The sequence below is a fragment of the Pleurodeles waltl genome, chromosome 1_2 (genome assembly GCF_031143425.1).
Source record: "Pleurodeles waltl isolate 20211129_DDA chromosome 1_2, aPleWal1.hap1.20221129, whole genome shotgun sequence".
Taxonomy (NCBI): domain Eukaryota; kingdom Metazoa; phylum Chordata; class Amphibia; order Caudata; family Salamandridae; genus Pleurodeles; species Pleurodeles waltl.
In genome coordinates this window covers 1316254393-1316268970 of record NC_090437.1, presented here as the reverse complement: position 1 = coordinate 1316268970, position 14578 = coordinate 1316254393, and the positions used below count along the sequence as shown (strand labels likewise).

At 42.9% G+C, this 14578-nt stretch overlaps 1 protein-coding gene across 3 annotated transcripts in view; it reads left to right on the top strand.

Moving 5' to 3' along the window:
* LOC138251138 (zinc finger protein 271-like) overlaps nucleotides 1-14578 on the top strand; it is a 134760-nt gene that overhangs the window by 10735 nt on the left and 109447 nt on the right. For 2 of the 3 annotated variants that reach the window (XM_069205628.1, XM_069205627.1), the window contains exons 2-3: nucleotides 2835-2881; nucleotides 8019-12706. In XM_069205628.1, the coding sequence (XP_069061729.1) occupies nucleotides 8028-9890 (1863 nt within the window). In that variant the 5' untranslated portion in view covers nucleotides 2835-2881; nucleotides 8019-8027 and the 3' untranslated portion in view covers nucleotides 9891-12706. Of the gene's footprint in view, nucleotides 1-2834; nucleotides 2882-8018; nucleotides 12707-14578 lie in introns of those variants that run through there. The other variant, XM_069205629.1, reaches the window with a different exon arrangement.

The window sequence follows — 14578 nt, the reverse complement described above, 5'->3', positions numbered from 1 at the left end:
CCCTACAGTGGGAAGAGTAGCCGTATAAAAGTATTAAATAAAAAATAGCAAATCATATTTAAATTGTTATTCATGTAAATACTCCTACATACTGACACATCTGACATTCTTACAGTGCATGCATATCTCTTACATACAGGGGTTGCACAAAGTCAGAAAAACTTTCCTCCAAATTCTAGTTTCTCTTAAACTCTTGTGAAGTGATTTCAAGCTGTGTGCATTTGTTTCCCCATTACATTGGCATCTATGTATTAGGCTGGAGATGGGTTCCACCCATGATTATATTCGACCAACAGCAGGGCTGATGGCCCTTTAAATTCGCCCTTTGTTTTGGGCCCAAGCTGGAAGAGCAAATTAAAAAAGCCCTCTCATCACCTGCACATTGCTGCTGCGAGCAGGAAGCAGATGCTGCTGAACTGTGTCCTGGTGTTGGCAAATTATACCGGAACAAATTCAGCATATTTCACTAGGGCCAGAACGCTCCTCAGTCTGGCTAAATAATAGCTGCAGGATCAGGGATCCAGTGGATTCTCCCTTCATTCAGCACTGTGCATCAGACAATCGTGAAGAGACTAAAGTCTCATGTACAGGTGGTTACAGAGCCATTTTTGTATTATTCCGATTTGAGTTAATTAGGATAACATCATAGTATTCTGTTAAATTCCAGCCAGCAGCCTACACGTTTTAGATAGTAGTGACTTTATCAAGGAAATGCCCGCTTTTGGATTAGTATATCATAGTAGTATGCTGCCTACTACTAGGAGAGTTATAATTTACCATGCCTTGGTGTCTAGCGGGCTCTCTGCCCCCCTTGGATTGGCAGATTGGAGGTAGTCTCCCCAATATACCCCGCAGAGGGACTGAAAGACTGTCTGGACCCAGGAGGTGTGGGCGGGGTGGCCTGATTCCAGGATGGACAGGCCCCTTCCACCCTATTACTGTTTACAAATATTTTCCCTTATGTCTAATGGGCTTTCTGCCCCCAGGCATTGGCAGTCTGGCGGTAAATGCCCCAATCTGCACCCCTGGAGGCAGCAAGATTGTCTAGGTTACCGGGTGCGAGTTGGTCCAATCCCAGAATAGGATGTTTCCCCACGAGTTTTATCCAAATCTGAAATAGCCCCTAGTGTCTAGTGGTGCTTTTACCCACCTGAGGTGGAAAATTAGGCGAAAACCCCCAAATCAGCCAATTCCAGGGGAGTTAGAAAGACTGTCAGAGTCTTTTGTGGGGAAGAAGCAATATGCCATGCCTGGGATGCAACTCCCACCCTTACAGATTCTTAAGATCTAGTGGGTAGATCCCTGCTCAGAAATCACCTTCCTGTTGAAATTCATGAGCAGGGATCCTCTAGGGCAGTGGTTTTCAAACGTTTAATGCCCCCCCCCCGTGGGAAAAAAACCCACCATGGCCCCTCATATTGTTTTTATAATTATTCTAATAAATTGGCAATTTTTAAATATGTCTAGACTTATTTAAACCCTGCAGTCAAGTTGTTACCTTTTAAAAAAAATGCAATAAATCTGCTTAAAAAACAATTTTATCTACATAGTGCTTCTTTTGGCCAGAACCTGTCCCCCCCCCTCCCCCCCCCCCCGGGATCACTTGAAGCCCCCCCCCAAGGGGAGCACGCCCCCCAGTTTGAAGACCCCTGCTCTAGGGAGAGGTACCTCCCCTTTCCATCAGCATCTCGCCCATTGTTACCAGTAATCAGAGACTGATCTGTGCCTCTAAGCACTGCACAGAATGGAAACAGAACCAGCTGGAAGGGTCCTTTTACTTTCACTTGCAATAGTGATAATGTCAGTTCGACATACACATCATTCATCAAAAAATGAGAAAGTTTCAGGCTGCAGGGGAAGCTGTTCCCCAGTAGCCCGAGGGCTGCTGCAGAAATCCATGTCTTCTATTCTCCAGAGTCAGTAAGGTGGGCGTGGATGTCACATCCACCACCGTATGGGGCTTCCTACTATTTGGGCTACTAGCCATGTCATCGCTGCCCTTCGGCATCACTGACACACATATCACAAGGTTCGCCCTTGCAGTGGAAACAGCATGTGTGCTCGGCTGGGTTTGCATGCATTAGCACATTAAAGCCAGGTCTATTGATTTTGCTAATGTTTGTGTATATACTGTTTTCCACTGAGTTATCTCCCATTCTTTAATGTCGAGTTACCCCAAATGATTGTGTCACACCCGATAGATGCTCTGTGTCTCCAAAGTCTATGACTCTTGGCTATGGTGATACTCTACCAAAGTTTAACCATCTAACAGCATGGGTGCACAATCCTTTCACATCACTTCTTCTTCAAAATGTACACAGAATCTTACTGCTGTATCTATTCCATCATCCTATAAGAAGCATCAGACAAGGTCATCTGATGAACAGTGCATGTGCCAGAGAATACAATTTATAATTCCTTGTCTTGTTAGTGTGAACAAAGAAAAGCATGACAATATAGGCACACATCTGTTAGATGCACAAATACAAGGCCAGGCTGCTTTCCAGGTCCACTTGCACCATACACTGCATTTACTTTAAATGCAAAAAGTATCCTCATGTTAGCATGCCTGTATTGCAACGCCAAAAAATACATATAAAAACCTTGCCACACACATCAGTAGTTCTGAAAATACTACAGTATTAGGGGTGAAGAAAGGCTGAGTCAGGTCTACTGGGTTTTACATCTTTGACCTGCAGGTTTCATAAAGGTCTCAGAGGTAAACACTTAATTCACTGTATGATTGTACAGTGCACACACCTTTCTCGAGGTTGGGGCCATGTCTTTAAAATCTCTCCTGTAAGGGTCATTGTGTCTTTATTCTGTGTTCACAGAGTGTACTGGTAGAACCACTTACTGAGAAGAGGCGGCCTCACCACAGGTAAGCAAAGGCGAACTATTCTTCAATTAATCTGTTTTTTATTTGTTGTCCTTGAGTTTTAAGGTTGTCTCTTTACGTCACAGCTTTGTTTTCTGTCTCTTAGGTAGTACTGTTGTTTGATATGCCTCAATCTTCTATTAAAAAGGCAGTTCTCTAGGTCCTGCTGTACTTCAGTTGTATTTCAGCTAAGCTGTTTACTCTGTGAACATGGACTGCTTTTTGTAAATTATCATACATTGGTTCAATAAATTATCCGATGATTAGCCTGCTACACTGCAACTGCAGAAACTCTTTAGTTCTTGAGTGTTTAATGCTGTTGAACCCCCATGACTCTCTGCCCCTCAAAATAACCATAGCAATGACTAGGATCCACTTTATAGCACACGCAGATCATAGTGTTTTCTGAGCATTTTCACCTAGTAAATGTCAACAGGTTTGACACACTAATAGGTACCTGGTGAATATTGCAGATGTGAGGACTTTCTCATACCCAGAACTTACAGGTGCAGTAAATACCGCAGAAATCATAATTCCAACCTCTGAAAAATAGGGATTTATACGTGAATCAGAATTTTCCGGCCCACTTCTAAAGTTAGCTACAGGTTGAGCATCTCATTGTGAGGGATGGGTGAGTTGCCGCCTCTCTGAAATGCTAAATTGTTACTGTACATAATATTTACACTCCATTAATACAGAACAACACCACACATTTATGGGGTTTGATGGTCGCAAACATTCTGAAGGTTATCCTGGAATATTAAGCCACAGGGAGGAAAGACACCAATTGTGATTCTCTGAGGAGCACATCCTTAGATCAGCTAGGCTAATGTTATGACAGTCAAAAGAATAATGTGGGCCCAGACGACAAACCCATCGCTCCCAAGATGGAAAGGGATGCCAATTTTGTGAGCATGATTATTATCAGAAGGTATTACATCTTAGACCCTATGGCAGCATCACTGCCCCAGGGTTGTGCGCCATTACTAGGAGGTAACACAGGCATTGGTACCATTATTCTTTGTTGGTACCAACAAATGCCAGGGCACCACCACAACACAGACCAGCATCTACAATACTAGGGGTAACCATAATAACCACTAATGAGGCCTATTTATAGCTGCATAATAGTGAAAGCATCCAGCCGGGCAGAAAAATGTGCATCTTTGCTGATTTTACAGATCCTTGCAATTACCACCACACTTAGTTTACACAGTTTAAAGGTAACCCTAAACTGAGCAATTTGTCTGAGGTGAAAACACCCTCATCCACTCGCAAACAATAGAATTACCTACTTGGCAAGCTAAACGCCCCCTTTGGCTATCAACAGGTGTAGCCTTTACACCAGCAGGGCATATGCCCACCCTGCACACCACTCCAGTGAACCTTGCCTGACCTCACAAAAAGTTCCCCCGTGAGCTAGATATAAGCATCCCCTGGCACCTCAAGCCAGCTTCCTACAGCTTATCCCAGCAGTATCCCACCGGTAACCCACTGCTCCTCCTGGCATATGCAGGTCTTGGGATCAAGTCGAGCTATCTGCATCTCAGCCTAGTCGACCTTGCAAACCCTCAAAAAGCCATGGGACCTTGCCAGCCCCCCACACGTCTTTTCGAAACGATAGATTCCGGGCCTGAACTTGTGGAATTAAAGAGCTCCCACTAATACAAGTTTTATCCATTTGTAAATTCAAACGACAGTCCTCGCATTTCGTTTCCTCGTGTTACCGAAAAGCAACATTATTATTAAATTGAATTATAAAATATGTAGGACTTCAGGCAATTTCCCCCTTCACTTTAACCTCTTTATAGATTTCAGTACTTTACCTACGTTTAAAATGCATCTGAGCCACCAACACAAGATTCTCCTAGGAGCCTTTCAATGCTGTTAAAGTTATGATTTCCATTGTTTAATAAGAATATTCCATGTACAGATTTTCACAAGAGTGAATCAGGCTTCCAAATATTTTCACTATAATACCTGTGCAGCCTACAGCCTAGGTCACACTAAATTAATAAGTACAGAATTCAAGTGATTTGTTCGGAGATGCAAAGAAACAGGAAGTGTATAGCCATAGCATGTTCAGTGATTCTCTCTTACAAAGAGTGGGTTGTGGTGCCAATGTAGAAGGGTCTACATAGACTTTCTAGTAGTGGAACACAAGCTATACGGCAGTCAACAAAAAGTACAAATAGTGTTTTTATTCCTAGTTACAGACAGCTTTAGCTGTTTGTGAAACTTACTTGTCAACACACAAAACACAACACTCATTCAGCTTACACAAACACACAACACAACATACACTCCCCCTTCAGCAATTTGGCCTGTTTGGGCAAGACTTCTGCAAGATAACCAAGGTGTTTGTCAAAGTTTAGTGTCAGCCCATGGCAGGTTGTGATTGCTGCTTTCTGAATTTTGCGTTCATAATGTCATAAACAGTAATTTTCTGAAGAGGTTATATGTGATTTCACGGAAAACCAATTTCATTGGATACCATTGCTGAGAAACCATTTCACCTAAACTGTTTTATAGAAACTTGCTGCATGAATGGCATTTACCATTTCATGGAAACCAACTCACAGTGTCTTTTATTTCAAAATTGGCTTGTACATGTTTATTTGTTAAGTTGTAAATAGCAGGTCTTACTTTCAGAAACATTTTTGTCTGAGGTATTTACTTAAGGTGACGTTACTTCGTTTTTATATCTTTTACAATGTCAATTACTTTGAACACTATTAATTCACTGACCCCTCATCTCTTCTAAATACCATCCATCCCTAATCCCCTAACAACCTCTAAACATGATCCATTTTTACCCTTCAAAAGCCTTTCACCTTTCCTAAATTCCTCCCATCCCTTAACACCCACCTCCAACTTAAATGTCATCAATTCCAAACCTTAAAACTCTTTCTGCCCTTGAAGTCTGCCCGCCTCTGCCCCCTAAAATCCCCCACCACGTCTAAACTCTGCCCACAACTGAATCCTATGAAACCCTTAGCACTCCTAAATTCTACCCTTTATGGAACCTTATAACCTCTCACCAGCCCTAAACTCTGCCCATCCATTAATGATTAACCCACCAGACCCCTTCACTCCACTCTTCACTGAACCCTAAGAAACCCTCACCACCACTAATCCCCACTCATCTGTGAACCCTAAAAACCCTTCACCACCCCTAAACTTCACATATTCCTGAATCCTAACATACCCTTCCAATAACTGAACTTTACCCATCTCTCACCCCTAAAACACCTCACCATCCACCCAAAACCCCAAAACCATTCACTACCCCTAAATCCAATTTTAATATCATTTTATTTCTTAAAATTATCTATCCTTTAAAACGTTTCCTTAAATTTTTCAATTATTTTGTACTTCCTTAAAATTGCCTTTCCTCAAAATTGGTATTCTATGATTAGGTTTCCTCCAATGTGGTTTCTCAGTTTCTGTATTTCCATTAATTCACATACATTCACCAAAAATTGTTCAACCAGGGAAACAAGTGGTTAACTGAAAATGCAAGACATGGATGACATATTGACCAACTATATAAGTTAATTGTGACCTTTTAGGGCACAAATATCATACACTATAATGCAAAAATTGGTATATGTAAGAAAACAAAAAGAAGAAAAGGTGCTCCAAGTGACGGCGCAGTGAACAAGTGATATTTAGGGAACAATAACACAAAATATTTATATACAAACTGTACCAAAGATATACTGCACCAGGTGCCCAATACTCAGTGGATTACTGGATGGAATGAGACGCCCGGGGAGAGAGATTCTTACCCTCCTCTCCGCACTGCAAAGCATTGACACGGATTTGCCGTCCTGGGCTCGGGTGGCGGTGTATTCACTCACCTACCTCTGCATTCGTACCTTGATGATGCTCCCAGGGGAGCTCTCTTTTGCCCCACATTTGCTGCTTTCCTGTTGCTGCCTAGTGCGTTTTCCTCGCACCTTGTCTGAATTCAGCACACTGAGGTCCTCTTATGTGTTATTAAGAAAGAAATGCAAATAGGATTCCTTTTAGGAGTTTTTCTCCCTGATATTGTCCGCTTTGTTGTCTGCCTTTGTTTGTCCTGATGATGACCCCGCAGATTCATCGTAAGGGGTTGAAACGTCAACTTGGTTTTTCGCCCATCTGGGACTGTAATGTCTGGATACAGGACTCTTATATTTAATTATTTTTAGGTTTCAATTCCTCAATCCAGTAAACTCAGAAATCCATAAACTATGCCCATGAACAAGTATATTGCATTGTCTTTTCAACTGGTTGAAATTCCCCTCAAAAGACAAAAGGCAGCTTACAACTCACCATTGCACAGTAGTATTGTCTTCCCATGTGCAGCAAAATAACAGTGTGTTGACTATGGGCTAGATGTCCTTTTAATCCTATCATCGGTTGTTTAAGATAACGTCAAGCAAGAACAAGCATAGATAGAAACATTAGAAGGAGTCTTAAAATATGATAACTTTCCTGAATTTAAGTAATATGGATGGAGAATGAAACATGTGATTCCATTCTTTCTTGAATGCAAAAATGCACACACTTTGAGCCAAAAATGTATATCATATTTTAAGTATCCTTTAACATAAGCCAACATCAAATACTGCCAGGCTGTCAGGTAAGCCATGCTGTAAATGGTTTGTTTGTGAGAAGCAAGAACTCTTGCTGACTTTACTGTACATGTGCATATTACTAATATTAATAACAGAGCTTGACTGAGGAGAGACGAAATCAAGAGATGTCAAAGACACATCAGTTGCCACAGAATATACATAGGTTTTTCTTTCTATCTGTAACCCACTTTGAGACCAATTACTGGGTGACCTGCTTGTATATTTCTCTTTTTAGGAATCTCCCTATGAGCCGCAGAATTTCTGGCTGCCTTAAACCAGTATATTCCTGTGGATGGCTAGTTTGTTGTTTCTGTGTGTATACCCTGGCTGCCTGTATTACCTCTCTGTTGTTCAATATACCCACTGTTTTATCTCTCTTATACTGCATTGGTTACAGTTTTCACCATTGCCTAAACCTGAACAAAGAAATGTAGTGGTAATTGGCATTTTTGTACTATACAATACAGAATTCAATATATTATGAGCACCTGAATTAATACTTGTGTTTTTTCTAGTTCACAGATATGTCACCCAGGAATATGCACAAGAAGAGGAATTCAGAAAAAATTTCCAGCAAACTTGAGCCATATCATACATCCTCAAGAAAAGTAAAATATTCACAAAGCCGCAATCATATAAAACTTACAAGGAAAACATTAGCCAATCTTGCGACTAAACCAACATCATCTACTGGAACAAAATCATGTATATGTAGTGACTGTGGAAAGGCTTTTGGTAATACCTCCTGGCTTATCATCCATCAGCGAGTGCACACAGGGGAAAAGCCATTTTCATGTAAGGAGTGTGGCAAGTGTTTTGGGGTGGCATCAAGCCTCAAACTGCACCTGCGAATACATACAGGGGATAAACCATACTCCTGTAATATATGTGAAAAAACATTCAGTCGGCAAGCATATTTTACAACACACCAGTTAACACACACAGGGGAGAAACCATACTCATGTAGTGAATGTGGAAAGAGTTTTAGACAGCAAACACACCTTATTTCCCATCAGCGAATACACACAGGCGAAAAGCCATATGCATGTACAGAATGTGGTAAGCGCTTCAGTCAGAAATCACACCTTCATTCACACCATCAAATACACACTGGAGAGAGACCACATACCTGTATTGAATGTGGGAAGAGTTTTGCACAAAATTCATCACTTATTATCCACCAAAGGATACACGCTGGAGAAAATCCATACACATGTAATGAATGTGGAAAATGTTTTAACCAGTCATCAAACCTTGCCACACACAAGCGAACCCACAGTGTTGAGAAACCATATGAATGTAATGATTGTGGAAAAACATTTAAAATGTCTTCATTCCTTATCACTCACCAACGAATACACTCTGAAGACAGACCATATAGATGCAATGCATGTGGCAAAACGTTCCGGCGATCCCATCACCTTAAATCACACAATTTAACCCACACTGGATCAAAACCTTTTACATGTAGTGAATGTGGGAAGAGCTTCAGCCAGTCAACCAACCTGGTCATACATCAGAGAACACACACAGGAGAAAAACCATTTACATGCAAAGAATGTGGGAAGAGATTTACTCTGTCTGTGGACCTTCTCAAACACAATACAGCACATACCTTGATTAAACCATATAGCTGCAATACATGTGGGAAAGGGTTTAGCCGGCCCACATACCTAATCGTTCACCAGCGGGTACACTCTGGAGAAAAGCCATATATATGTAAGGAATGTGGGAAGAGTTTCAGCTGGCTAACTAGTCTGAAAAGTCATCAGTTAATACACACAGGTGTAAAACCTGCTGAATGTGATAAATGTGGTAAGAAATTCAGCTCATTATCAAACTTAAATAAACATAAAGGGACACACATAAAAGAGAAGACATTCACATGTACAATTTGTGGAAAGTGTTTTAGCCATTCTACATACTTAAACCAACATCAAACAACACACACTGAGGATAAGCCTTATAAATGTATTGAATGTGGGAAATGTTTCAAAAGGACCAGAGAACTCATTAAACATGAAGGAATACATACAGGTGAAAAACCCTATAAATGCCCTACATGTAATAAGAGTTTTCGCCTGTCAAGCTCACTCACCAGTCATCTAAAAATACACACAAAGGAAAAACCATACACATGTAGTGAATGTGGCAAGAGTTTTCGTTGGTCTTCTTACTTAGCAACTCATCAACTAGTACACACTGGAGAAAAACCAAATACGTGTAATGTATGTGGAAAGGCGTTTAGAGCATTAACAAATCTAATTAGGCATAGAAGAATACACACAGGTGTGAGGCAATATCCATGCAAAGTGTGTTCAAGAAGTTTTACTCGACTATCAAACTTGATAAAACACATGGAAACACATACAGAAAAGTTACCTTGACATAAAAATTAAATTCACCTCTATCACCAGCATGGAGACACTAAGGCCCTGATTTAAGAGGGCCTAGCACTACTTTAGTGCGCTGTAGCATCATTTTTTTACGTTAAGGTGGCCTTTTCCAGCTCCATATTTACAAAGTGGTGCAATGCATCCTTTGCGCTAATTTGTAACTCTCTACATTATGCCTGTACGGGTCAATCAATCAATCAAAAAATGTATTAAGCACACTACTCACCCGTTAGGGTCTCAAGGCGCTGAGGGGGGGAAGGGGGTTGCCGTTTACTGCTCAAAAAGCCATGTCTTGAGGTGCTTTCTGAAAGTTAGGAGGTCCTGGGTCTTGTGTAAGTTGGTGGGGAGGGAGTTCCAGGTCTTGGAGGCAAGGTGGGAGAAGGATCTGCCACCAGAGGTGGTGCGTTGGATGCGGGGGACTGTGGCGAGGGCGAGGTCAGCGGAGCGGAGAAGTCGAGTAGTTGTGTGGAAGTTTACTCATTCGTTAAGGTAGGCGGGTCAAGTGTTGTGGAGGGATTTGTGAGCGTGGATAAGGACTTTGAAGATGATCCTTTTGCTGATTGGCAGCCCGTGTAGGGATATGAGGTGAGTGGAGATGTGTTTGTGGCGGGGGAGGTTGAGGATGAGACGTGCGGCTGCATTCTGGATTCGCTGGAGTTTTTGCTGATGCTTGGCTGTGGTACCAGCATAGAGGGCGTTGCCGTAGTCCAGTCTGCTGCTGATGAGGGCATGGGTGACCGTTTTTCTTGTTTCTAAGGGAATCCATTTGAAGGTCTTCCATAGCATGTGAAGGGTGTTGAAACAGGAGGACGATATGGTGTTGATTTGCTGGGCCATGGAGAAAGATGAGTCTAAGACGATGCCGAGGTTGCGTGCGTGGGTGGAGGGTGTTGGGGTTGGTCCAAGGGCGGTGGGCCACCAGGAGTCATTGCATACTGTGTTGTTGGGGCCAAAGATGATGATTTCTGTTTTGTTGGAGTTGAGTTTGAGGTGGCTTGCTGTCATCCATTTGGCGATGTCGAGGAGTCCGGTGTGTAGGTTTGTCTTGGCGGTGGAAGGGTTCTTGTTGAGGGAGATGATGAGCTGGGTGTCGTGTGGGCAGAGGATGTTGGCGAGGGGGGCAATGTATATGTTGAAGAGGGTGGGGCTGAGGGAGGATCCTTGGGGGACCCCGCAGATGATCTTGGTGGCTGGGGACCGGAAGGGAGGGAGGCGAACTCTTTGGGTTCTTTCGGCGAGGAAGGAGGTGAGCCAGTCTAGGGCCTTGTGAGCCGGATTCCTGCGTCAAAAAGGCGTGCGCGGAGGATTTGGTGGCATACAGTGTCGAACGCTGCGGAGAGGTCCAGAAGGATGAGAGCGACGCTCTCGACCTTGTCCACTCTGGTTCTGATGTCATCTGTGCAGGCGATGAGGGTGGTTTCAGTGCTGTGGTTCTTGCAGAATCCAGACTGGGAGGCATTGAGTACGTTTTTTTCCTCTAGGAAGTGAGACAGTTGGATGTTCACTATCTTCTCACCGACATTGGCGGGGAAGGGGAGAAGAGAGATGGGACGGTAGTTTGTGAGGTCATCCGGGTCTGCTTTGGTTTTTTTGAGGAGCGCGTTGACTTTGGCGTGCTTCCAGGTATCTGGGAATGTTGCGGTGTCGAAGGAGCTGTTGATTACGGCGCGGAGCTGGGACGCGATGATTTGGCTGGCCTTGTTGAATATGTGGTGGGGGCAGGGGTCTGTGGGGGAGCCTGAGTGGATGGAGTTCATGTTTTTTTCGGTTTCTTCATCGTAGGTTGGGGTCCACGTAGTTGGTTGGTGTGGGGGGGCGTTGTACTGTCGGTCATGTCGGTGGTGGTGACGGTGAGTGCAGATGCTGTGAAACTGTTGTTTATGTCTATGATTTTGAGGTGAAAGTAGTTGGAGAGGGAGTCGCAAAGGTTTTGGGTGTGTGGGGGGGTCGATGGTGCTGCATTTGGGTTTGGAGAGCTCTTTGACGATGGTAAAGAGTTCCTTGCTGTTGTGTGAGTTATTATCTATGCGTTCTTTGTAGAATGACCGTTTGGTGGTCCGGATGAGGTGGTGTTCCTCCACTGGAGGGGGGAGGGGCAAAAAAATGGCGCAAAGCAATTAAAAATATTTCTTTGCAGCCTTTTTTTTGGCACTTTTAATGCCTGCTCAGAGCAGGCATTAAAAGGGGGCACACCATTGTTTACAATGGGCCCCTATGTCCTGTTCAAGGTTAGCGCCAAAAGATAACCTTGAACAGTACATTTGATGCTATTGGCCACTACCCTGCCCCATGGTGTGCTAGATACGGCACACTCATGGTGGCAGTAGGGGGCGCTAAGGGGCACAAGGAAAGTGGCACTGCACTGGGTGTGGCACCACTTTCCTTAAATCTGCCCCTAAATCTGTTAGTCGTCGCATCCATGCATGTAATGCTCATGGAGTTGTACCAGTGTATCAAACACCGTAAAACACAAATATTGAAATTAATTAACTATGAGTTATTAATGATATTCATTATGTAAATGCATTCTTGTAAAAACAAATGAAGCACTACAGTAGTGAAAACCACAGCCATGCAAAGAAGTATACCCTGTTATCAGATTAAAATAAGTAAAAGAGAGAACTGAAAATACACCCACAAAGCACAGCATGACTCAAGAATAAAGCTTTGCCATTTTGTAGGAGAATAACCCACCTTCGAGACTTTAAGATGGAAGGAGCCAATAAAATGTGGCAAATAGAAAAGAAAGCAATATGCAAATGCATAGCTATGCAGCATCAATTGTAAAATAAATACTAGAAAGAAAATCTCTCTTGCATCTTTCTTTCGTTCCTGTCTGCATTATACCATTTTCTTGCTATTCTTCTCTGAATGTTATTTGCCTCCTTTAGAGACCATGGCCCATATTTATACTTTTTGACACAAGCCAGCGCTGGTTTGCGTCAAAAAATTTACCGCCAGCTAACGCCATTCCAACGCGCCAGGCGGGTGCCTTATTTATGTATTGACGTTACCCGGCGCTGCGGGCTGGTTAGAGTAAAAAAAAATTACTCTAACCGGGCAACGAATGCGTAGGGAAGAATAGGGGTTGTGTGTCAAAAACTGGTGCAAGTCAGGTTAGAGTAAAAAATCATGGCTCTAACTGGACTTGCGACATTTTTTGACGCACAACCCCCATTGAAATGACTCCTGTCTTAGCAAAGACAGGAGTCATGCCCCCCTGCCCAATGGCCATGCCCAGGGGACTCCTGTCCCCTGGGCATGGCCATTGAGCAGAGTGGCATGTAGGGGGACCCAAGTTAAGCCCCCTATGCCACTTTAAAAAAAATATATATATACTTACCTCTACTTACCTGTACTTACCTGGGATGGGTCCCCCCATCCATGGGTGTCCCCCAGGGGTGGGCGAGGGTGGCAGGGGGTGTCCCTGGGGGCAGGGAAGGGCACCTGTGGACTGCTTCCATGGTCGGATACCATGAAAATGAGCCCACAGGTCCCTTAACGCCTGCCCTCACCTAGGCGTTAAAAAACAGCGCAAATCAGACTTGGCACCATTTTTTAAGGCCTGCCTCCTTCTGTGCGTCAAAATGACACGGGAGTATAAATAAGGCGCACAGGCCTTAAAACATTTTTTGGACTGGAACGCCTACCTTGCATGTCATTAACGCAAGGCGGTTTCACACATCCAGAAAATTACGCACACTGCTGAATTTTGACATTCGCGGGGTCGGGCGTCAAAGTATAAATATGGTGTTATGTTTGTGCAGAATTTGCGTCAAAAATGTTGACGCAAATTCAGCGCAAACAGAGTATAAATATGCCCCCATATATGTATGACTTTCCATGCTTACGATGGGCTATGCCTCACAATTAAAAACTCATTAGCGAAGCCAATAGGTCTAGCATTGACAGTTGGTATAAATTTGATTATTTCATTTGATTCAGATTTTTTGCCCTTTGCTGAACTCTATATTTTTGCTGGTATCAGAACTCTGTGCTCTTTAACCCGCTAACCATTGGCAAAGTGCTGTGATCCCTCTTTAAGCAAGGTTGAATTGGTATATTCCTAATTGGTATTTTTAACTTGCCTATAGTCCATTGTTTATCGTACAAATGTACCCAGGGCCTGGAAGTTAAATGCCACTAGTAGACTGCAGCACCTATTGTGTGATCCACTACAGTGGCAGTGTAAACAGTGCTTTCAGTCTACCACTGTAGCCTGACTGTAGTAGTGTAAAAACTGCAATTCAGCCTTTCAAAATAAACCCTTTTGACAGATCAAACAGTTCTCTTTTAAATATTAGTAAGCCAACCGTATGTAGACATTGTCGCCCACCAAACAGGGTACATTGTATGTAAAAGTAGGACATATGGAAATTTTATGTTAACATGTCTTTACATTGCGGCAGGCCTAACTGTCCTATGTAGAAAAGCAGGGTACAGTTTAAAATCCTCATACTGTATCTCGGGAATGGGACCAGCTAGAAAAATCATTAAACCATTTCAATAGAGTTATTATAAAATCCAGTTCAAAGATGAAGTCAGATGTTTCATAAATATTAAGGAAAATGACCTTTACCTGCCTGAACTGTCAGAAGGTTAGTTAGCATAATTCTCTGCCACCTCCACGCCAGTAATTAGCCTTTCAATAGGCGTGGATAGATGTGAAAGCATGCTTC